The sequence below is a fragment of the Micropterus salmoides genome, unplaced genomic scaffold, assembly GCF_014851395.1.
Source record: "Micropterus salmoides isolate LMB-PRFRI ecotype aquatic unplaced genomic scaffold, ASM1485139v1 Ms_hic_scaffold_14, whole genome shotgun sequence".
NCBI classification, from domain to species: Eukaryota; Metazoa; Chordata; class Actinopteri; order Centrarchiformes; family Centrarchidae; genus Micropterus; species Micropterus salmoides.
Window position 1 is genome coordinate 15,847,723 of NW_024040485.1, and position 24,742 is coordinate 15,872,464.

Genomic DNA, 24,742 nt, shown 5'->3' on the forward strand with positions numbered 1-24,742 from the left:
GCCTTTGTTGTTGTGGATTTCTCCCTTCTATTTTTTTTTCTTTTCCTCTGCTTCTGTGACCTACACACTGTTCATTTGACCGAGTTTTAGCCATTGTGGGTTTCAGCTGTAAGAATAGCAACTAATGTGGTCCAGGCGAAACACAAAATGGCAGACTATCCTTCAAAGCATATAGCGCCAAATCCTGTTTAAACACCAGCTTCATCTGGTTTTACCACCTAGATTCCCTATGGCACGCTGCACGGTGATATTAAATTCAGTGCAGTTTAAAATCTAAAAGTTCATGTAAGCACAGAATATTTTTTGTGCTTACATGTACTACTTTGGCCATTTTACAAGGCCCTCCAAAATTTAATATAGTAAATATCTTGAAATTTCTTGTGTAGGGCTAACTTGTGTGTGTTTCTTACTCTTTTACTACGGTATTTGAGTGACGCTGTATAAATGTACTTGTTCTAGAATAAAAAATGTGCTTGTAGAATGTAAAATATAATCTTTACATTTTATTGAATGAGATGTGAAAGGCTACTGTGATATGAAAGACAAATAAAATGTCCCTCTAATTTTCTCTTTAATATAATGCCACTATTTGTCATGTTGCCATAACACAGCTGAGTCATAAAAGCTTGTAAATACCTGCCTACATGTATGCCATGCGTAGAGAAACACAATACATAGCAAGTTCTTCATAAATACCAGGGCGGTATGTAGGAAATGGCATGTGCATTAATTTTGTGTATGTCATTTATATACCTTGCCTCAGGTCTTCTGATATAAAATGGTTTAACATAAAAATACTAATGCAGCATAAAGCTGTGTCTTTTTTCTTTTACGTTTTAATAGTAATGTTAATGCTTCAGCAATGACTATTGACTTGAGTTTCTTTATTTGCTGGTGCAGACAAAATAAAAGAGTATTGCTAAACACATGCACAGGACTCTTGGCAAATAACTCAAGTGGAAATGTCTGCTCAGTGTGTTTATGTTAGGGAGTGTCCTTATGTTTTTGTCCCCTATGTTTTGTACACTCCAAAAGGGGTTCTAGTCGGCTAAACCTTTTGTAACATCCTTTCAAGCGTTACGCATGTTTATCTCGACAGAAAAACCTGTCAGTTTAGTGTTTCTACCTCTGGCCCGGTAGCCAGGGGAGCTGTGAGGCGGTTAATGTAGGCGCTGAGTGGCTGATCCTAGCATGAGCCTAGCCCTGCTCTGATTAGCACCTCCAACAAGCTGCCATGCATCAGCGCTGATATTCTCCCAGAGAAATGTTCCCCCAGAATCCTTTGCTCTTGCTGTGCGAGGGCGTCACCGCTACTGACATGTCACAGCCAACAATCTAGCCTCAACCCTCCTTCTCCCTCTGGAGGTTAGAAAACAGCATCAGTTGTGCGCCGAACTTGGGACCCTGACATGAGAGCTTTGGTACCTCACTTAGCTTATCTTTCACTTTTCTCTTGCAGACACAGAATATGTCTTTTACATGCCCACTTCCCCACAGGCAAACTGGAGTAAAGCTTCTCCTTTCATGCTGTGGTAGTTTTCCAATCTCTTTGATTTTATTAGCTAGCACTCGACCACATTTCCATCACTGTTCGTGTAATACATTAACTCTTTGATAGAATGGGGTGAAATTTCAAGGTGCTATGATTAAATCTTGTATTTTAATTTTTACATTTTGCACTTGATTCACTCTGTCCTTCTCAAACTGTGGAGGCAGGAAATAGATATTAGTAATGTTCCCCCCAGGCGGCAGTTCTCCAATCAGCTTTGGTCCAGGGGGAGTCCATCCCTTTGCGCTCCTACCTACCACCTTCCTACCCCCATCTGCAGCATTCTCCAGGCCTTAATGGGCCTTGTAGTACTTCTGAAATGAGTTTGTTCCTTATGAGCAGTGCATCTACCTCAAGAGAGCACACCACACGGAGGTGGAGTCAATTTGTATTCACCCATAATTCCCTGGGCCTTAATCACTCTGATTTTCCCCCCATTATCTGTTAATGGATAGTTCCCGCGGAGAGAAGAGAGAAGTAAACCCACCTACTGTTTACAGGCCTGAAGCTGTCTGCTCTGCTACCATCCACAATCCCGTAGTGGGTTGTATATGCAGCAGTGAGGCCGCTGAAAACCAAATCTTCTTGGTTTATTAACATACAACTCCAACATCAGGCTGAATATTATGAAACAGATGGCAGAGTAGAATGCGAACTTTCACTAAAGGTGAAAGTCTTCATAAACAACATGGCTCCAAGCAGATATTTCTGCCTGTATGGCAAGGTATGGCAGTTTAGAAACTTAGTATTATATTAACCTATTAGTTTGATTGGACCAGCTGTGATTACTATGTCAGTTCTGTCTGTGGGTTTTCCAAAACAACTATTCCTGCCCACTAAATATTGTCAATTTGTTCTCCCACTTGTTTACTCATTACTTTCAGCAAAGAAGTGCCTTGATTGATGTCCTTAATATCATTTGTTAGAGTGTGCAGCTTTGGCGACACGAGCAGCATGGGTCCCTCCAAGAATGAGCTTCAGAGAACCATTCACTATGCCCCAGAGAAGAGTGTAAATCTAAGTATCTGATTTGTCTCTTCCATAGCCAAATGCTAAAAGTGATCCTGAGTTCCCCTCCAATTCAAACTGCTCCTCAGCAGAATTATTTAAATAAGGGGTAGTGGTGGTGGGGGGAGTGATGGTGTTGGAACGGAAGCTGAGAGAGAGTTTTTAATTAAGCAATGCCCTGCGTTATACTTAACTACACACTATTATCAGAAAACTAAGTCTTTAGTTACTTTGGTTTCAGTCTTTTACTCACTGTCAGTTGATGGCTGTGGATTTACTCTCTTAGCAAACTAAGACGTCTCTATCAAATTCACAGACACCTTTACCACTGCCTTAAACTTACAGAATTCAATATGCTGCAGCTGTGTTGTTGTTACATAAAGAGTTCACTAAACTACGCAAAACCAGACCTGCAAGCCCCAATGTCCCAAACAACCTTCAACAGCACATGAACTTCAGCCCAGAAAAAAAAGTAAACAGCGCAGAGAAATAAAGACCGTTCTTTTCCAGAGTAGTTTTTCCTCTCTCCCGCTCCCTCTCCTGTCCTCCACATGGGAGAGATATTAGGCGTTTGTGTTTTAAGGAGCTGTGAAATACATAAACCATGAGCCACAGGAACGCAAGGCCCCGTGGATATGCAGATGGGCTTACTTTGCTGGTGTCAGGGATGCTTAGAGGGAGCAGGCACAGGAGCAGTTCTCATCTAAAGGATTTTCTTAGGAGTGCAGGGGGACAGGGTGGTGGCAGCAGAGAAGACTCGGGAGACTTGGAAACAGATAGTCTGAGGAGGGAGAGAGAGAGAGAGAGAGAGAGAGATGAGGATAGAGAGAGAAAGCTGACAGTCCCCAGTGGCCCTGTAACTATATCCAGAGTCTGCTCAGTGCATAGAGAGGGGTGGGGGCTCACACAGGGCCATGCTGATTGGGCAGCCCTGGAGAAGGGCTAGGGGAGCGACAGGAAGTGACCTCAGCCCAATGAGGCAGCTATAGGGGCGAGCGAGCTGACTTCCTCCCTTGGCACTCACTAAGAAACAGGCTGCCAGCCTGATTCAGCCCATGTTACACAGCTGAATACAAACCCAGCCCTACAGGCTGCATTATGGGGGCTAACAGAGCACAATTTACTCATGACAGACTCAGAACCTCTATTTCTCTCTCAACCACTTTTCTCTTTCCATGTCTTTATATACCTATTATGTAGCACTCTTTCAGAGTTGTATGTAAACATATGAAGAATGTAGTGAATAAACTAACACATATCACTATACAGTCATGTTATATTATATATTAATAAAATAATTATATGGCAACCTTTTTATTGTCAATGAAACACATAAAAATGCCAAAACCAACAGTGAATTGAGCCTTTTAACAGGAGTTTCTGTGTAAGCAAAGCCTGATATTCTGTAGCTTATACCTCTGTGCCATTGTTGTCCAGAAACTATTAAAACATGTCACTCAACCACGCCGTTGCAATAGGTGATATATATTCCTTCATTATGAAGAACATGGGCACTTTAGTTTATTTTGAGTCGATTCCAAATACAACATCCTGCTCGCGCACCAATGGGTCTTGAGTCTAAGAACCACGGTCAGGGTAGGGAAGTTGGAAAGTATTGAGATGGACTAACACATTGTTGGTTTTAGTCTATTTATGGTATTTAGAAATATATATGGTAATAATAAATATGTAGAATAACACCAACCTTGTTCTTCAAATTTAAAGCATACTGCATTAATATCTCTTGCTATTTCCCCCCTGATGCACCTGCTCACAGACATAAATACACACATGCACATACACAAGGTCAGTCAGGCAGGTGCAGAGTTATCTGCATAATGAAGCAGGCCAGGTCTCCAAAGGGACAGCGTTGTGTACTGGGGTCAAATGAGGGCTGCGCATATGGCAGAAGAACAGATCTGTGAACCCTGTAGCAAGCTTGACCTTAGTGTACACCCTCACACAGATAAGCAAACTGAATGGTGATCAAAGAGGGCAGTGATCCTCTTGCATGGCTGCGTGGATGCCACCCTCCTCCCCTCCTTTGCTGATGCGTGCTGTTATACTCAGACACACATGTAGGCTACAGAATATCTCATCTGTCAAATGCATGACTGCAGAACACACCATCACCTCGTTCCCTTTCAAACTACTATGAGCTGCTTTGATCGGCCTTCACCTTTTACCAAACAGACATGAGGGAACATAGACTGTGAGTTTGTGTTAATGTACAACTTGAGAGTGTTTTCATGATTTAGACATACGTGTGATATACCATGCCATATGTTTTGGTTATTAAAAAAAAAGATTGTAAAAGAACATGTGGTAATATGTTACAGTAAGAAGTTCAATATGTATACACTCCCACTGCTTCTTTTGGCACAGCAGGAGATGTTTCCTTTCCCCTCTCTTCCTGGAAATAGCAGGGGTCATTGAGTTGCTGTTGTCAGAATTAGTCACAATCAATCTATAGGTGCACAAACTAAAGATACTACCTCTTTTTATATACCCCCAATAAAGTGTTTTCAAAGACAAAACACAAATTTGCAAAAGGGAGGGATTGCTGATTACCTTTTACAGCACTCTTTTTCAGTAGACATGTTTTGCCAGATTTGCTTAAAGCACCTTCGATTAACCCTGTACTTGGATCCTCCAGGACTTGAGCCGGGCACAGCTGGTTAGGTGGATTGTGTATACGTGCTTCTGGTACCCAGGGCCTATGTGGTGGGCACTGGGCTGTAGAGACCTGGGGATAAACTCTAGATGAGTCCCGAGTGTATCCACCCCACCCCCTTGCTGTAGCTGGCCTAATGTCAGGTTTGGCAGGAGTTTGATAGAGCACTAGTCTGGCCCCATGGAAGAGTGTATAAGCCTTTTATTGACGCACTGGAGATGGGCAGTGCTGGGGAAGTCTGAGTCAGCAGATTGTTGTGCTGCAAATGAGTGTGCAGGATCACAGTCTGAACGACATTTATTTAAGCTATCAGAGGCCGCGGCTGAGGTATTCTAATGTTTAAATAGGCATGTAGGGAATTCTAATTCCAAGCAGATAAACTGGGAATCTGTTCTGTATTAAAAATGTTGACATGTAAGCATGTTGTCAGTGCACACTGAAGAAATGATACAATGATTGAAAATGAAGGTTCAATAAAATTTTGTCCTTGCAGTTTCTGCAAAGCACAAATGAGTGTTTCCTTAATTTATGCTTTCATTAAATGGGTTTTAATTTGCAGACACTGAAAATAATTGATTTGCATGTAAGTTACTCAAAAAGATGACGCTCACCATGTTCAAAGTGCAAGGCCTCGTCTGAGCAAAATATATGCCTGATAGGAGCAGATCACACATTGTATTATTTCCTGTCTGAGTGTCATGAACATCGCAGGCAGGAATCTTAGCCACAAATGTGTTGAACATAAATAAATAAATTAAAAAAGAAAAAAGAACGTGCTAGTGAGACCTCAGATGTTCATGCTCTGCTTATTTTCCTTCTTATGATTTTCTGTGTGTTTTTGTTGTTTCTTCTCTGCAGAGGAAGGATTGAACCATGAATGCAAGCTCTGTAGTCAGTCATTCGACTCACCAGCGAAGCTTCAATGCCACCTGATTGAGCACAGCTTTGAGGGCATGGGAGGAACCTTCAAGTGTCCAGTCTGCTTTACAGGTGCGTATGCATGTGTTTGTGTGCATGAGAGTGTTTGTGTATCATGGCTTTACAACCAATGGGCAGATAGATTAGAAAAATATAGTAAGTTTGTATGTGCATGTTAACTTTTCAGAGACATTTACATTCTCAATATGCAAAACTTTACATGTCCATGCTCTTTTAGTGTGAAAAGGCGAATTGGCTCTAAATGACTTGGGAGAGGTCAAGCAAGCAGTTCGGCTAAAGCTGAGAGCAGTTTGCTGCATGTGGCTTTTTATTTAGTCAAATTGCCTCCAAATCAAGGCCAAAGAAGTGTCATGAGGTGAGAGGGGGGAAAAGAAAGAGAGCATGGGGGAAGACAGTGTGAGCTGAGGGGAAATGGGGGATGGAGGAGTAGGGAAAGAAAAGGAGATGTGCTAATTGTGGATGGCAGTGGTGCTGATAGCTGTAATGATCTCATCTGTCTCTGTGCGTGGAGGTGGAAGGACCGGACTCCTCCTGAGAGGATAGCGCCCTCCTTCAGTGTCAACAGGGTTAACTATCTCTATAATGAAATCTGCAAAGTCGTTAACTTCAGCTCTTCACTCTTTCTCCCTTCTCAGCTCTTTACTCTTCCTCACACTTTTTGGGTCCTCAGCTCATTTCCCTCTTTTGCGCTTCCTGAACCCCCCCTTTTATCCAGCCATCGCCCAAAAAAACTAATTTGTCTCTCCTCTACTATTACATCAATTAACATAATTAGCTCATATTTTCCATTTTGTGCAAAGATATTTTTTTCACATGTTTTACCTCTTCATCCACCTCACTACTCAGCTCTATATTCATTTTCCTCATCTCTCTTTCTCTCCAATCTCCTCCCTCTACTCCCCTCTACTTCCCTCATTGCTGTTTTGGCCTTATCTCTCTTTTAGCAGAAGCCTATTGATATATCCCCATCCCGAATCCCCCTCCACCCCTTACAGGGGTCTGGCCATTTAATATACAGAGCATGCCTCCTTCATCTGAGCCTTCATTTTCCACCGCCAGCTTTGACAGACAGGTCCCCCCTCTCCCTCCGCGTCCATATCGATCACGGCGCATGAGAGAGAGGGATGCTGGGAGGGAGAGGGGAGGAGGGAGAGACAGAGTACGCCCTCAGGACTGTGGTCGCAGAGCAGACAGACAGATGGGCGAAGGCCTGTGGTGGTGGGGAAGGCAGGCTGTGGAGAGTATGGATGGACTGAAAGTCCTCCCTCTATTGGGGATGCAGGGGACAGGCACACTGAAGTCGAAGCAGTCGCAGGAGAAGGAGGAGTTTGGCTGACAGCTGTCCTTGAATATATTTCTTCAAGTTGAGCCTGGCATAAAGTAGAGAAAAGGCACTACTTTTACCCTGAAAAGAAAAAACTAAATTACGGTTTATTGTTAGATGAACGTATGTAGTGTTACCAGGCTTCATTTGCATCATGTGTTCAATTTGACAGCGTCATACAGTAAAAGTATTCAGGTCTTTTACTCACTGTAAGTAAAAGTAACAATAAAACGAAAAGAGAAAAAAGAAAATACTTTGTAACAAGTCCTTCATTCAAAATTTTACAACCACCTGTCTCCTATAAATGACATTAATATACAACTTTTTTGTAAGACAAGACGCATCAGAGGAACAGTAGTAATTCCTTTGTTTTCCTGCAATATCTGTGATTAAAGCATGATTCACTTTCTGGTCATGTTTAGGCACTCACAGCACATAATTAAGGTTAGGGAACGATGATTGGAGTAAAAGTATAAAAATATACAAACAAAACTGCTCATTATGCCAAATAATCTCTTTATAAGTATATGTTATGTATACACATAAGCAGTGTTTTTATGTTGTAGATTGTTCAAAGTGAAGCTTAGTTTAATTACTTTATATACAATGCATCATGTTACATTTTGTATGTTTAATCTTCATAAGGTAGTAAAAAGTACAATATTTCTGTAAAGCATAAAGTAATGTAAAGTACAACTACTTTGAAATTACTGTACTTGAATAATTTCTCTTTGTTACTTTCCATTACTGGATATTAAACAGGCTTTTTAATCGCCTACTGAGATACTGTTGATGAGTCACTGGGTCCACTATTCCAAAACCTTTATTTAGAGATTAAAAGAATCCCTATTACAGACATAATGAATCTGAACACGAAAGTAAAACTTTGATCAAACTAGGTGGTGGCAGAAATAGTGGCTGGGTCACTGAGTTCACTCGATTAACAAGGTTACACTTTGTTTAAAAGATCATCCCTATGAGATGCCCATGTTTTAGTTTGATCTACCCCTCCAGTGACCCAAAACTCAGTGGGAGGCAGGGAGTGATTGTCATTCTCCGACATACCTGATTATCTTCAGTCCAACGGGAACAGAGAGAGGACAAATCATACCATCACACCACAAAACAGACCAGAGGAAAGTATGGGGGAAAGTAAGTCATAGACGGTAGATGAGGGGAGACAAAATAGAGGAGAAAAGGAGACAAAACTTGGAGGAAGCTGAGAAGGTTGCAACTGGCAAGTTTGGATGTGAGATGAAAGGGGGGAAAGAGAAGGAGGAAAAGAGAACTGTGTAGGGGAGGGAGGGTAAATGGAGAGAGGTCCATAAGCCCCTGGATGATGAGAGAGAGCCTGACTCTCCCAGGACAGATTTGACAGGTTTCAGAAGTGGGGGAGCCTGCAGCTAGAAGTGTCTGTCTGCACCCTTAGGAGCAGTAGGGAGGGCTGGTGTGGAAATTGTGATTGGGAATATGTGCTTAAGACAAACAAAACAGAAGAAAGTGTGCCTGATGAAAGTTGTACGTGTGTATATGTGTGTGCATGTGTGTGTATACGCTTTTCTTTTACTTATGTCACAGCATGAAGTACAAACTTGGAAAAACTACAGGATGCTCTGCTTTCAAATCCACAAGAGTCTGACAAGTACAGTAGTTTAATTGGATTTTTGTTGAGTTGCTGGCCACAATCGGCTGGTGCGTGATGTTAGAATTATAAGATCCTACATCCTTAAAACACACATAGGCTTAGCTTTAACTCAAAATTAGTGGCTATCTGCTTTTAGCTCCAAACCAACTCATACAGCCGATTTGTTTGTGTTGCCTCAGAACACTTGGATCGGCCTCTGCTTTGTGAACTCTTGGATTAAGCAGAAACGAACACATGTAGGCTAGACGAATAAATAAATGAAAAGGAGAAAAGGGGAAAAAAGGATAAACTTTTTTTCCCTCCCTGCACAAACAGCTTAGTATTGGTGCAGTGCAGCCTGCAGAGAGCACCACCCTGCCAAAATAAAGATGAGCTGGGGCCTGTAGTAAAGGAGACGTCTGCCATGGGCGGCCCCTGAGATCTAATCAGAGGGCTTAATATCCCCCACAGCGAGGAGACCTTGGCCCCTCAGCCCCCTCAGCCCTGACACCCCTGACGACCAACCCGGCTCAGTGCTCTGTTCAGCTCCGCTCTGCTCTGGCTCCACGGCCAACAAACTCCGCAAAGTTCTCTCTCTCACTCTCTCCCCCCCTCCCTTATTCTCTCTCATTCTCAGCAGGGAGAGACACAATGGCCAGCCACTGATCCTGTTTGGATGTGGTTTTGGATTATTTCTTCCCCGTTTCTCTGTGTCCTCATTTTAACCCTCTAGGAAGACATGCCTCTGTCCCTCCTCTAAATGGGCATTGCAAAGGCATATTTCATATGTGTCTCTTGCTGCCAAATACCAATGCAAAGTCCCCTCACTGCCTGTTTCAGCTGATCCCTTTATTAGTATATTGCATGCTAATTTGATGAACAATAATGAATTTTAACACATGTCCACTAATTAAATGTTTATCACAGTTTATACTAGCAAATTAATCATCCAATCATATTTAGTGATCATAAATATAACCCAAGCCTTTAAAAATGTCAAAACTGAACTATATAAATTAACTAAAAAGTTGTTGAGCTTTTACATCTTAGCCTTATATGTCATAAGTCTGTTCTAACAGGTGGCTTGTAGGTGCCGTTAATGCTTTTTACGCTCTGGTACTTTAATTCAGCTGTCATTGTGCACTCGCCTATGGATGACTGTAGAGCTAAAAATTGTTAATTCATAGCTGATTAAATGTGTGTCTTACTGGAACCGCAACAGATATGCATGTAAACAGCGAGAAGCAGCTAACTCGACATCTCAGTTGTGTTTGGCCCTATTGTACAGTATTTGAAGGCCCCCCAAGTCTCAAATCCATTTTTATTTTTGCTGTATTGACTTTTTCCTCCTCTAGCCAAAGACATAATGAAGGCTTCCTGCAGCTGCTGTGACCTGCTTCTGTACAGTATATGCAGACAAAACACAGCTAAAAGAAAAAGCTATTGTTTATCAGTCCATTTTGTCTTCAAGAGCATGTATTCCCCACAAAGAAAATTGTCATCTTTCTTGGAGCACAAATGTGAACGATAGCCGAGGCCTTAACCCTGCGCGCAAATGTTTTGCAACAGACTGTAAAACCCAGCCATCTATCTGCAATCATGTTTGTCTTCATATTGTTGTGGTCATTAGTTTCAGAAATGGACCATGGAGTTGTTGTTTGTTCATTAGAGGAGGTTTGTTCATTTCTGGTTAACATGCTGCCATGTTCCAGAGACAGCTGTCACCCAGGCATTAGCAGTCTGAAAGCATCTCCACAGTGTGTCTGCTTTGAATCTAAACTTTTATTTCCCAGGTCAGGAGTGTGACATTCAATGAAGCAGAGTGCGTCTCAAGTGTACGCAGCTCAATAATTAATAACCGCTCTCCCAGGTGAGCTCAAATTGGGACACGTTAATGTTGCAGAGCCCCGCCACGGGGCTGCAGCGACCCCAAAGCCATCTCAGACAGACACCTCACCTTTTGTGGCTGTGCTTTTTTCCTCTCTCTATCCCTCTCTCCTTGTGGCCCCACGGTGCATGCATTAGAAGAAAAAAGTTATTTTGAGCTGTAAGAAATTCAAATGAAGCCACCACATGCTAACTTTTCCAGAGCATCCAGACCTTTGAGATTAGACAGCCGTCCTTAAAGCACAAGGGTCTGGGATAACAAACGGCATGTTTGAAGTGCTCCTTGGAGAATGCAGAGACACACACACATATGCAAGACACATACACTCAAGACCCATGCACAATTGCATCCCCCTTAGCTTTCCAGCGTGGACTATGACTTCATTAAAGCACAAATGCATGGTATACGTTTTAAGTGCCAGCGAGTTGTGTGTTTATGTGATGGTGAATGTAGTCTGAGTCTGCATGAATAAGTAGTACAACACCATGAATATTTATATTGTCAATATAATTAGCTATGTAGACTAATGGAGGCCATGTTTTGCACTTGAAGCCATGCCAATTTTTTGTGGTTGTTTATTTTCTGGCTTGTTGTCCCCACAGTACTGCTAAATAAAGAGCATCATTATTCCCAAAACATTATGCATTCACTAGCTCTAGTGCCATGAATATGACCACTCTAGTTTCACTGTTAACATCTAAATTGTTCTTGTTTTTTTTTTTCAATTATATATCTCATAACAATGTTTTGTTCTATTGCTGATAGTGCATTCATTTGTTTGTGATTAAGTCATTTTCCTTGCCATTTGACATAGTCTGTCTTCAATTTTTATTCAGGCAGATGCAATTATGATGTTGTCTTTGTTCCCTTAATGCAGGCACCAAGGCCCTACTCTAATTCACAGCAGTCAACAATAAGAAGCAAAGAGTAGAGGCAACTTACAGTGACATTTTTTAAACGCGATATGCACTAACATTTAAGGTTGTGTATGCAATTCTAATCCAGTACAGGTCTTTAGTGAAATCCAATCAAAATCTCCTTACTGTCCGCTAGCTGTCCGTTCTGTGTGTTTTGCGTGATTGTACACAGCTCATGCTGTGGAAATGGGAAACAAACAAAGTGGCTCAGATCAAGCCACATAACACTATACCAGTCATTCTAGCCTTGATTTGTGTGTCAGGTAACAGGTTATATTACCTGCTCACATTCCAGTATGCCAAGATATGCTGTTGTTGTGATGTTAGCTATAGGAGAGGAGAGTTGTGAGTATCACTGTCTGGAGCTGGTGTGCTGTCTCTGCGAAACAGTCCCGTCCTCTCTGCATGTTTGCTTCTTAGCAGCAGTGACAGTTTGCTCACCCACAACCTAGCATAAATTACTTACATTACCAGCTGTGTCGTTCACTCTAAATCATGGTATTTGTCATGGTATTGTTTTCTTTTCAGGATCCCACCTTTAATAAATGTCTCCTCCTCTGTCCGTGTGTCTCCTTTCTGTGTATGTGAGCAGTGTTTGTCCACGCCAATAAGCTCCAGCAGCACATCTTCTCTGCACACGGCCAGGAGGACAAGATCTACGACTGCTCGCAGTGCCCACAGAAGTTCTTCTTCCAGACAGAGTTACAGGTGAGCCTTGGGCTGGCAGAGCAAAAGGTTCCACCAGAAGAAACTGCAACAGCTAATCACACATGACAGCTTAACAAACACCAAACACCATTCACTGTGCTCCGGCTGTCCCCTCCATGTCCCCGGCTGGGATGAGCGACTCAGAAGGAATTATTTCAGTCCGTTTCCAAAACTCATTTGTGATGTGCAGATATGATTTGATTTGGTTATTAGACCAGCAGAGCACTAAAATATCTGGAATTAGAGGATTAGTGGAATGTTCGTTTTTGAAGAGGTAATTACATACAGTGCAGAGGCAAAAACACATTTGAGTCAATATGCCTGCATCTCCCCTCCTAATCACAGAGGAGGCCTCATGGCTAAATATGAGCTTTGTCCTCTGGGAGACCGTATCTGCCCTTCAACAAAGTTAGTAGTTGGACTTATGAACTTGCAATGTTAGAGAGATAATCCATTTTCTAGCAATCTTTTTCTCTGGTCCTTGGAGAACCTGAAAAAATTGAAACAGACCTTATTATATTATTTCACTGTGGTGATGTTTTCAAGCAGCTCTGTTTTGTTTGGGGGATTCTCTACCATACACGTGGCACACTTCTCATATCCAGATCTTTTTCTATTACCTTTTGAAACTGAATCATTAAAATATGAGTAGTGTGTAACCACTGTGTTCAACCCAATCACTGCAATTGTTCTTAATTTGCCTTAAAGCAAAGAAAGAAAGCAATAGCTCCAAACCCAATCCTTCAAGTACATCCATCTGATACTTGGATTAGCAGCACTATGCATTAGCGAGTAGCCAGAGGAAGTATCCAGGGCTTGGCTGCCGATTGATCGGCAACAATTTTCATATTGAGATTCAGGTTGTAAACACAGAGGCGGATGTCTGCCAGGAGGAAGGTGAATGTGATCATTATCTGCTGGTCATTTGAGCACCGCAACCATGAATAAAACAAGTCCTGATCCACCAACATGCAACTCCACCCCGGAGAAGGTTGTTTAACAAGTCTCGTGCTCCACCAAACTGCCAACATGGAGTCTTTTCATTCATGCCAAGGCCTCCTACTTATCACATTTTCATCTCTCATTGGTACGAGTGTTTTCTATATAGCAAGGGGTGTAGCAGGTACCTGTAAACAATCTCAAATAACCTGGGGATGTTTTCCTGCTTTTTTTTGTCTGACATTTTTTGGAATGAAGTGATCTCCACCTCCCGGAGGTGTTGTTTCATGCATGATTATATTGTTTTACACTCTGTGTGAAGAGACAAGAGTAGAACATGAAAGACCTATGGCACTTTGTTGTGAAACGGGGTTATAAAAGGAGAGCAGGAATGAGCTTGGGGGATAAGACAATCATTATGCTCAACCTGTGCTATGCTGTAAAGGCAGTCCCATGTGAGTGCAAGCTCACACTCTCTCAAACACATATGTAGTTCATATAGATGTGTGCACAAACAATGTTTTTCGCACTCACACAGAGTTTTTTTATAATGTGATCAAGTCAAAGCCTTCATAACATTTTTTCACTTTATCTTAAGATGCAACTCCTGAACTTAGTAATGTTGAATGCTAGATTTGCCTTTTCACTATCTATAGTTAAAGCCTTCAACAAACAGTGCAGGCAGTCTTGTTTTTAGTTGTTGTTTGTTTGCGGTTGCCATTTCCCATGCATCACACTTCAAAATGTCTCACTGACATGGGGCAGTCGTTTGGCAGTCTGTCTGAAGTGGAGCTGTCTTCCAGCAGCGAGAGAAGTAGAAGCGCTCTCTCTTTGCCAGGTCTTGAGTTTGGAGTTACTCCCTATTTCTCCCTGACACTCTGGCCCACTCACAGGCTGCCTGGGCTCCTCATCTCTCACAGTAGTCGGAGGGGTCAAAGGGCCAGTGCAAGCTGGGAGAAGGAGCGGCGAGAGGGAGAGCTGCCACGGCAGGTAAAGGGAAGCAGGAACGATATTTTATTAATTTGCTGCTGAGATCCTGAAACAGACCAAAGGCTGTGACAGGTATCCAGTGCACCGCTCCACATCCTCCCCCACCGCCTCCCCCCCGTGAACTCTACCCTGCGAGGGGCTAGCCAATTTTCGCCAGCCTGTCGAGATGGATGATGGGAGAGCATCCGTCTAATCAGCCCTCCCAGGACCCCCCGCCCAGCCGCCCCCCCTCAGACCAGCCAGATTGACTGACTCCTGGGCCTGTGTGCCCCAGAATCCAGATTCCAAAGGAGAATAATCTCTCTTGCTCTCCCTCACTCTCATTCCATTTCTCTCTTTCCTCTTTCTTTCACAAAAAATAAGCACTGAGATGCATAGACCACCATTCCCCTCGAAACTCTCCAGAGGACTCCACCATCACACACGCTCACACTGCCTCCACCCTGTGCATCCCTCTCCCTCACCCCATTAAAATATGGAGCAAAGTCTAGATATTTCATGAGGTGCTGATGGGGAGGGCAAGTGGGTTGGCTGTGCAGCACTCTCTCTGACCATCAACTACTGCCCACCCCTTGTGCAACTAGGAGACATGACTACATCCTCTCTCCCAAATAAGATCTACTGTCTTGTTATTTTAAAAGCAGCTTCCCCCTTATGAGAAAAAAATGTCAAGGGGGTTTAGGAAAGGCCACATTGCAATTTGAAACTTGATAATAAACTTCCTTTTCCCTTTGCATTGGCGTCAGATATAGTAGCTTTTCACATTTGCGAAAGGAACTGAGCCACTGACAATGCTGCTAGGCTGGATTAATTAGCCAGATTCATTAACTGATGGATGCACAGTATTAGCCACAGCTTAAATCTGACATTTCTCTGAGTGCAGCTCATTTGTGAAGAAACACACAAGTTCAGCTCCTCCAGCGATGCAGTGTACTGGAGGGCTGCAATCGGGGGCTTCTCTCCCAGTGATCCCAATTCCTCCAAAGACAAGACAATGAGATTGAAGTTACACAACAGTGGAGATGACATTTTCTGCGTGAGATTCCCTTGTTCCTTTTAAGCTAGGCTGTCTTTTTTTTCCCCCCTTCGTCCTCCAATTTCATTATCAATTTCATTATCATTCCTTCGAAGTGACACGAGATTGTAAGTCATGTGTTAAGTCGTGCCGCGATCGACAGTGGAGTGGAAAGACTGGGGTACTGTATGACTTCTTCCTCTCCTCAGACGCCCGCAGGACACGTACCTTAATTGGAGTGTCTTTTAAAAGGATTCCTTCAAAGACAATCCGAAGCTCCCTGGCCTTAATGAGTGCTGAAAGTGACAAGAGCACATCTGCATCATGTTCTACTTCCCCACACAAATGAGATTCTGCTCTCCCCGTGTGATAGCCATTATTGCCAAGCTGTGACCAATTCCACTGTTTTAATTAAGCATATTTATAGGCTTCACGGTCACCAGGTGTAAACAGCTATGCATGTCATAACGTCCGTCTTCGACAGAAAATAGGGAGAGAAAGTGAGGGATGGACAGTCGGAGAGAAAGTAGGGAGAAGATGAAAGACAAAACAGAGGAAACAAGTGCATGAAATGTGTTGAATGTATTATGAATATGATATTGCATGATATTACTAAAGTTGATCCTATGAGTGAAGGCTCTTAAAAAACATTTTAGGCCGTTCTTTGTCTCCCTTCCTTTTCATGAAATCATAAGAATGGCACTCGTCAGCATGAAGCACAGAGACCTAATTCCCCAGAAGTTTTTCTTTCTTTTTTTTAAATATGAATTTAAAAATATGCCCCCAAAAACGCCCCAACTGCCCTGCGTCCCAAAAGTGTCGCACAAAAGCAAAGCTTCATGTGTTTGTCCCTATGCAGCTCTCAAACACCCCATTTTCTGTGAATATCTTGATCTGCCAAGTATGACAGCTCTTCACGCTTTTGAAAGTTGTATATATATTTTTTTCCTTTTATATGACAACTTGTTTTCTTCTTCATCACCCCAGGTGCTCAGAATTCTGTCACCATTTCAAAAAAGTTGCACTGCAAAATAAAAGAACAATGAATTAAAAAAAAACAGCTGCTTGTGAGGCACCATCATTAATATTTAAGCTTATTTATAATTATGTACAGCACTGTACACACACTGTAAATGGGGACAAAACACCCTTAGATGACTAGTGATGTATCACAATAGTGGTGTTCTAGTTTTGTAGGTGGATCAGAATTAGACAGCATGACAGACCTAATGATCCTGGGAGGATATTCTCTTTCACAGTTCTTATGTGTATACATCTGTGTGCGTGCTGTATGTATTTGTCTTTGTGTCTGTCTCTCCCAGGGTCTGATATGTGCATGCAAACACATTGTCTGGAGGGAGACATGACAAAAACTCCCAGAAGCCTTTGAGCTGTTCTTTTTTTCTTTTTCCTGTGTTGCACCACTGGGGAAAGTTAAATCCAAACAAAGAGGAGACGCTTGGTGTACTGTGCTAGAATCCATCACCGGATCTCTCCCTCAAACATGTCTCCTTTACTTTTCTTAGTTGACTTTTTCACAACTTTGATAAATACGATTTTAAACGGTTCTCAGGAAATTCACTACAGGTTTAATTTACTGTCTGTAGTGATTTGATTTTCAAGTGTCTATTATGCTGTTGATGTTAACAAAATGCAGCAGAGGCCAGAATAAACAGCATTAGAACAATTACTCCCTCTTGAATTTCATATCCACACATCATAACACCAAAGTAATTTAACTCTTTAGAAAAGTATGTTGAACGACACCGGTCAATTAAAAGCTAATTTTCTGATTCACTCCTCCATTTCGGTGGGAATCACGAGAGTGCAGATCGACTCTCGCCTCCTCATAGAAACGTGGAAATGCAGGAGAAAATTTAGTCCTCAAAAATCTCCGCATTTGTGAAGTGGCATATCTAGCAGCACAGGAGAGGGGGTGGGGTGGGTGGCTCTGTAGCATCCCTAGTCAAAGTCTGTCCCTGACTGAAGTGGTTAAATGTGAGAGTAATTGTGTTTTGTTTCTGGGACTGACATGTGGAACCCCATGGACCCCATCTCCCTCCCAGTGACAGGCAGAGATCCTCCCCCCTCGCTCTGTCTAATTAGAGGATGTAGCCCAGGGCTCATGTCCCAGGAAGACCCATCCCCCTCCCAAGATGGCTCCCCTAAGAAAGCCCTTAATTGGGTTCTTTAGTCATAGTCTTCATTTTGGCTGGAAAGGCATCTGTGTGTTGCTATCACCTCAGAATACAGTTTGTATCGCTCTCTTGTGTTTTTTTTTCTTCCTCTCTTTTTTCTCCCTCTCACTGGCCCTCTCTCTATTGCTTTCCCTCGCTCCCTCTCCCCGTCTCCCACTCTCTCCTCACTTAATGAGGCCCCATAATAACACAGCAGTTGTGCAGTTGTTTTGCTACCTCAGTCAAACAGCAGGATCACTGCATAGTGTGTTTCTAGTACCATTCACTTGTCTACTTAGACAGGGTAATGAGTATCATTTGGAGCTACAAAGCACCAGCCCACAAAAATGGTGGTCCGTCATCTCCGGTTATACCTCAGAAGCATTTGGTTGGGGTAGTTAGACATCTAATCAAAGCATTTCAAGCATTATGGATTTATTATACATTTTTACAAGCGTTCATTGTGAAAATGACCGGACACAAAAATGACACACATGGAAGACATTGAAATTCATTGTCGTCAACTCCACCTTAGCCTAGTGCTGTTACTGTATGACCATAACTCCCTGGGCACCTCACTTCAAACAAGACAATCTGTTACCAAGGAGACCAGACCGGTTGTGGCACAACAGTGTTTGGGGTCAACCCTCCCTACGGCCTGATAAGTGATGACTGTGGAGAATGCCAACTGCTGTATTATTTATTTCTTTATTTATTTGATTGTGTTCTTCATTGGCTAAACTAGCCGGCAGTAAGCCTGGCCTGAGGTCAAAGCAGGAAAGGATTACTCCCTCAGTGGACTGGTCAACAGTAGGGAATGCACAAAGGGGGGACTGAGTCAATACTGGACCGAGTTCAACACACCATTAAACATCAAGGAAGAATGCAGCACTCTTGTCTTCCTCCACAACAGTTTTGAACAATAAGAAAACATCTGACATGGTGGCAGAAGCTTTCTTAAAATTACTTAAGACGCAACGAGGTAATTACTAATTGTTCATCTTGTTCTTGTCCAACATGTTCATCTTTCTGTCATTACACACAACATAAATTTGCTTCAATATCCAAGTGATTTCATTGCCTAAAGTCACCCTGCAGTTTGGAGCCATGAAGAAAGACCACAGGTTCTTTGTTTTAGTATCATTTGATGATGCGTTAATTAAATTCCTGAGTGATGACTACGGGTACGCTCAGGTCTCAGTGGTTTTGTGCACACTCCCCGTGCTCCAGATGCAGCTATGCAGTCTTACTGTATGTCAGCCATGCAGGGTAAGAGAGAAACTCGGCACAGACTGATAAGACGTTTAATCAGAGCTGGGATGTTTACAGTTTTGACGGTTCCTTCCAATTTTTGATTATAGATAAACTAAATAAGACACTTTAGCCGCAGGGTTTGAAATGAAGGTGCTTCTAATTATTTTTTTTTTAATGAGTCATCTTTACTGTAAGTAACACTTACTTGACTCATAATAGCACATTTATGCTTTCCTGTTGGACTAGTACATCAACAGACATAAATAAATGTCTTTATTCTTTAAATGATCATTAAATAATGCAAAATATGTTGTTATAAGTTTATTTTTAATCAGAAATTTACAATTATTAACCAGGAAATTTACAGTGTTACTGATATTTTATGTACCATTATGATTTTTTTTTCATACCTAAAGAATGTTTTACTTTAAGTTATGTACATGTTTAAGGCCACAAAATGATGCATCATAAATAATCGTGTAATGTTAATAATAGTTGCAGTTCTTCCTGCTTTACTGTTGGCTTTTTATAACTTTTTACATCATAAACATATTAAGTAATTGTAGATCAATAGCATTTTGGGTTTGATTGTTTTTTGTTACTTTACATTACACATACTGTACCAAGAACATTGCCATTAATACAATGCAATTACATTTTCAACTGTATTAGATAACAGCTTTGTAAAAAAAAATCATGCCTTTATTTATGCTTTTATTAAGAGTTAGTTCATGCACTAATATTACTTTTGGTAATATTTTATTATGCCATATATTTAATAAATAACCATCCCTAAATTGTTTGAATTTAAAGATAAAGCACAATTTTAAGGCTGCATAATGTGACAGATTCTGTTCAAATCACTGGTCAGCTCTACACTTGGGCCCACGTTTAAAAAGTCATTATTGCTCACTCAGCTCTCTAACCACTTGATAAAGCCTGGGTTTAATGTTACATGCTGGATAACACCAGGTAGAGGAGCAGAGACAATGTACTTAACATGTTCTCTGCAGGTATTAACATTATGCTAATCAAACATTGTTAGCGTAGCGTTAAGCTTTACATCTTCTCTCTGTGATGTTGGACAATGTGAGGATTGTCTTTAATACAGCGAGATCAGATGAAAGAGAAAATGTGTCTGCTGGTCGACTGGCCTTTCCTTTGCAGAGCTGATGTAAGAGATGCACCTCTGTTGCCTCACTGGAGACCGGGCGCTATCGATGGAGACCAGAGCAATGGGGAACGACATAAAGAATGATTAGTTAATAAATCAACTCCCCAGCCTACTTGCACTTTCTCTGCTCTCTGCTCTTCTCCAATCGCTCACCATTTTTTCCCACCCTCTCCCTCTGCAGCAGCGTTAAATTCCTAAGACATGTTGCACCTGTTTGCATGGGTACACAAGACCCCTGCCGGATGTTCCCCCTCCTCTTCCACTACCCCTGAGGGCGTTGCAGTAGGGTGATGTAATCAGATGAAAGTGGTGGTTTAGCGGTGGCACAGAGCTGGTGAGAGGAGAATAGGAGAGGAGGAAGAGGCTCGCTCCAAGCCAATGCAGCTAGTCTTCATAAGGGAGAAGCGGGTGCGCATTATTGATCAGGGCAAAATTTAATTTAGTGGAGAATTGACTGCTATGGTTTACCTGAACACTGCTGGTAACTAGGCCCTGCAGCAGGCATGTGTGGCCAGCAGGTGGTTGAAAGGATCGAGGAGGAGATTAAGGGTTGGATAGAAGGGAAGGAAATGGATGATAAGGGGAATGGCAGAGTTTCAGGGGGAATAGGATGGCATTGAATGAGGGAGTTAGGATGAGAGCTAAAAGGCTTAATGGAGGGCATCTAATCCTAAATTGCAGTGATTCTGGTGTGACACCATTAGTGACATCCTCCTTGGCGGAGCAGTGGACATTTTGGTCATTTTCTTGCGTAAAACGTGAATTATGTTTTTCACATCTAATTTGACATTTGTGGTCGGGTACTGTTATACTTATACAGCGCTGGTGCAGAGGTACTTGAAGAACTTGACAAAGATGAAGATTGGAAAGTGAATTTCCACCCTCCCTCCCTCCCTCCCTCCCCTCCCTCCTTCCCTCCCTCCTTCCCTTCCATCTTCCATACTCATACACACAACAGTTTATAGCTACTCTGTGGAGTTCAGTATCCACAGAGATAAAGGTATCAGTTTCATTTTCTTTTAATGTTTTTTCCCCCTCTTTTCCTCTATTTCCCTTTAGTCTGCATGGCTGCCACAGCCACTGAAGTCGTTTAACACCGTCCTTGAGAAAGCCCTTAGTGAGAAAACTCCTGGCATGTTTAAGGAAAAGGTAGAATGCAGTGTGTGTCAGACAGAGTTGGGACATGCAGTGGGGGGAGCCATTCCCCAGAGGGGTTATTTTCCCCTCTAATAGCTGTTACGAGCCCTACATTATATCCAAGGAGCTACGTTCCTTTGGGGTCCACAGACACACACACACACACACACACACCTAGACGCCCTGGCACACTTACACAAAGGTATGCACACTCAGTTGAGCACAAATTTTTTCTCTCTGTTTCTCTCTCTTTCACACACACACACACACACACACACGGGCACACACAGGCACACACACTCAGTCCTAGCCGCTTTGCTCTCCTCGTGTCAATATCCTGCCATTTGAAGTCACGTACTGCAGGGGCTTCTGGGAGTCGCCGAGGAGCCAGGCTGACGGGTAATGGGCCGCATTCATTAATAAGGTTGCCGTGCTCCTGTCCCTCCTCAGCAACGCCAAGGATGTCTTCACCGGGGGGTAGGGGGTTGGTGGAGTGTGAGGAGGGCGGGGAGGGAGGGGGGGCGTCCCGTGGGGAGTCTCCTCCCAGACTCACTTAAAGGAGCTTTATTTCAGCAAGAGAGGAGAGAGGGAAGCAGAGGAGCTGTCCGGGGCCGCGTCTTTAAAAAAGGGAGAGCAGGGCCCAGGCGAGTCACGCTAACCCTTACAGGGGTCACACTCCTGTTCCCCGTCAAACAGCTTATTACCCCACCTGTCGGGAAGTAATCGCCCTAGCTGAAAGGAAAGCTGTCGAGGTGTTTAAATGCTTTATATGGAGGCAGCTGAAAGGGTAAAGAGGGAAGGAATGAATAGACGGGGGGGGCTAATAGTCGTCTCCTAGCACTGCCCGAGGGATTCTACACCAACAGGACTGAAGGTGACTGCTTTGGTAAACCTTCTTACTGTGGGACCACTCATCATTTTAGATCTCTTTCTTTTACATTTCAAAACTAGTTATGCGGTAAAAACATCATTTCACATACTTGTGCACTTAATTCTGTGCCGATGTGCACAACAAAGTGAATGTGTGCAATGGTGTGTATGTGTATTTATGCATGCATGCGTGCTGATGACTCTGTGACAGGTGTGTCTAGTCCATGCCAGTTTAGAGAGTCCAAGGCCGTGTTTTAAACAGAGCGCAGCAAGTGGGGCATGTAGTTTGCATTAAAGGGATTAGCAGTCACTTCAAAAGATGACCTGGATTCAGCCCACCAGGGACACCAGTTACACACCCCCTGGTCCACACTCCCTTTAAAGAACCTGGCACAGCTGCCCCACTACAACCACTCTCAACGGTCTGTGTGTGTGCCTGCATACATTTTGGAAATACAGCAAAACAGAGTGATATTGTCAGCTTGTTATCCTGTCATAGTGAATTTTGCACCGTTACATATTCACAGCCGTGTGGAGGATCAAATCATCAACAGCCTCACCTGCAGCTGAAGAATTCAAAACTTTTTTTCTGTACTGTGTACATCTGCAGCTCATTCAATACATCCAGGCACTGGATAAACAAGACTCTCAGGATGATATTCCATCAGGTGTGTCAGTGCCTTGTTATAGATTTGTATCCATGGACACAGCCTTTGATCGGGAGGCCAGATTTCTGAGGAATGTGATGTTATCTGTCAGTAGTCTTGTGCTTTTGTGTTAGACCAAGACTTAACTATGCTTAATCCCAAAGCCAACTGGTATTGATCCACACACAGATTTGAATCCAGTGCAACTTAATTGGATGTGGAGAATGAAAGCCTAATAAGGATGATGTTCAAATGTCAAGATAATCAAAAGACAGTGCTTCAATCATAACATTTAAAATAAATATCAAGGTGTAGAACATTACCTTGGTAACAACCTTGGTATGGAAGATGAAGATGTTCCAATGTCCTTTTTTGAAAAGTCAGGAAAATGAAAGCTACATTTGTGCATGTGATCATAATGTTTCCCCTGTTTCTTTTTTGTGTCCTTGCAGAACCACACGTTGACTCAGCACAGCAGCTAACATGGAAAAGATCAGCAACGTGGCCAAGAACAAGGATCACGTAACGCAGAGAATAATGTCTGACCGCCAATTACAGTCAGTGCAGTTTCCCACTGACTGTCTTGCACTGAACTTTCGATTCAGTTACACCACAAGGAACCATGCCACAGCAAGTAAAAAGAAAAGAGAAAAAAAGAAAGAGGGGGAAAGAACATAAAATAACCCTCTCAATTCTTTACTAACCATTATTTCAAAAATAAAGAAAAGGCCAACTTGTTTGTACATAGAATTCTTCATGTGTTGCTTACCTACAGCTATATTGCAATCTTATACAGTATTTGCCAATGTACAGTTCAAAATGTTTGTCCAAAAAAGAGAAGGGGGAAAAAAAGATCAATGACATGACAATGTCGAGACCAGATGGGACTCAACCAGTTTGTGCAAAGGAGAAACAGGGTGCCACTGAGAGCGTAGGAAGCTGTAGGAACAGGCAAGTGTTGTCAGGAGGACTGGTTTCATCAGCGCCACTCCTACTGCGCAGTGTGTGACTCTGTATACTGATGTGGTCAATCATTATGGGATAGAAAAGCTTGATTCACCAGCATAGGCTGAGATCTTGTCTGTGTGTCCGTCGTAACATGGCTGCCAGAGGACCAGCTGAGAACGGCGGTGCGACTAATCTGCGCTGCCTGCTCCGGAGTTCAGACGAGAAGTGAGGGGGAAAAATGAAAAAACAACACAGAGAACAGAAAAACAGGACAGGATGCTGATATATGCAAACGCAGTGACACAGATTTGAAAAAGGCTAGTTCCTCTGGTTGGCTCGTGAACAGAGGCGTGAAGCTCCCATGTGGCTCTCAGAGCATGGGGAAATCTCCAGCCCACTGACTCAACCTGTACATTTCTGTTGTTAATGTTTACTGCTCGTTGAAGCCTGGAGATTACTGGAATATTTTTTTCCATTATGTTTTGTTATCTCTACATATTTTTTTGCAGTCGGGGAGTGAATCCATTTGGATTTGGGGTCATGAAGACTGAACACAATTTCAGTCTGTCTCGGGGATATACCGTAGTTAAAAAACTCTGTCCCTGGCTCTCCTGGAGAGTGCCCAAGTACTCCTCTTGTTTCTTTGCATTGTTCCTTTGCTCTCTGCTCAAGCTGGACGCCACTGTGGCATCATACAAAACTTTAAACGATTCTGTTATGTAAATGTTTTGCATTCATTGAACCTGAGATGCACTTTTGTATAAAACTTTAATGTTTTGACATTTTGATTGAGAATTGTTCGTACACAGTTTACAGGAAATCACCATCTCCTGCAGCAAAAGGACAGTTGTCTCTGATGTTATTAAAATGTATTGTACAAATATGGAGTTCTGTATTTGGCAGACCTCGTTTTTTTTGTGTTGCACATGTGATGGAAATATTAAAAACTGTATGAGGAAA

At 42.5% G+C, this 24,742-nt stretch overlaps 1 protein-coding gene across 5 annotated transcripts in view; it reads left to right on the forward strand.

Annotated features, from left to right (window-relative positions):
• znf521 (zinc finger protein 521) overlaps positions 1 to 24,742 on the forward strand; it is an 88,920-nt gene extending 64,178 nt beyond the window's left edge. For all 5 annotated transcript variants that reach the window (XM_038717970.1, XM_038717971.1, XM_038717967.1 and 2 more), the window contains 3 exons: positions 6,090 to 6,221; positions 12,516 to 12,631; positions 23,287 to 24,742. In XM_038717970.1, the coding sequence (XP_038573898.1) occupies positions 6,090 to 6,221; positions 12,516 to 12,631; positions 23,287 to 23,316 (278 nt within the window). In that variant the 3' untranslated portion in view covers positions 23,317 to 24,742. The remainder of the gene's footprint in view (positions 1 to 6,089; positions 6,222 to 12,515; positions 12,632 to 23,286) is intronic.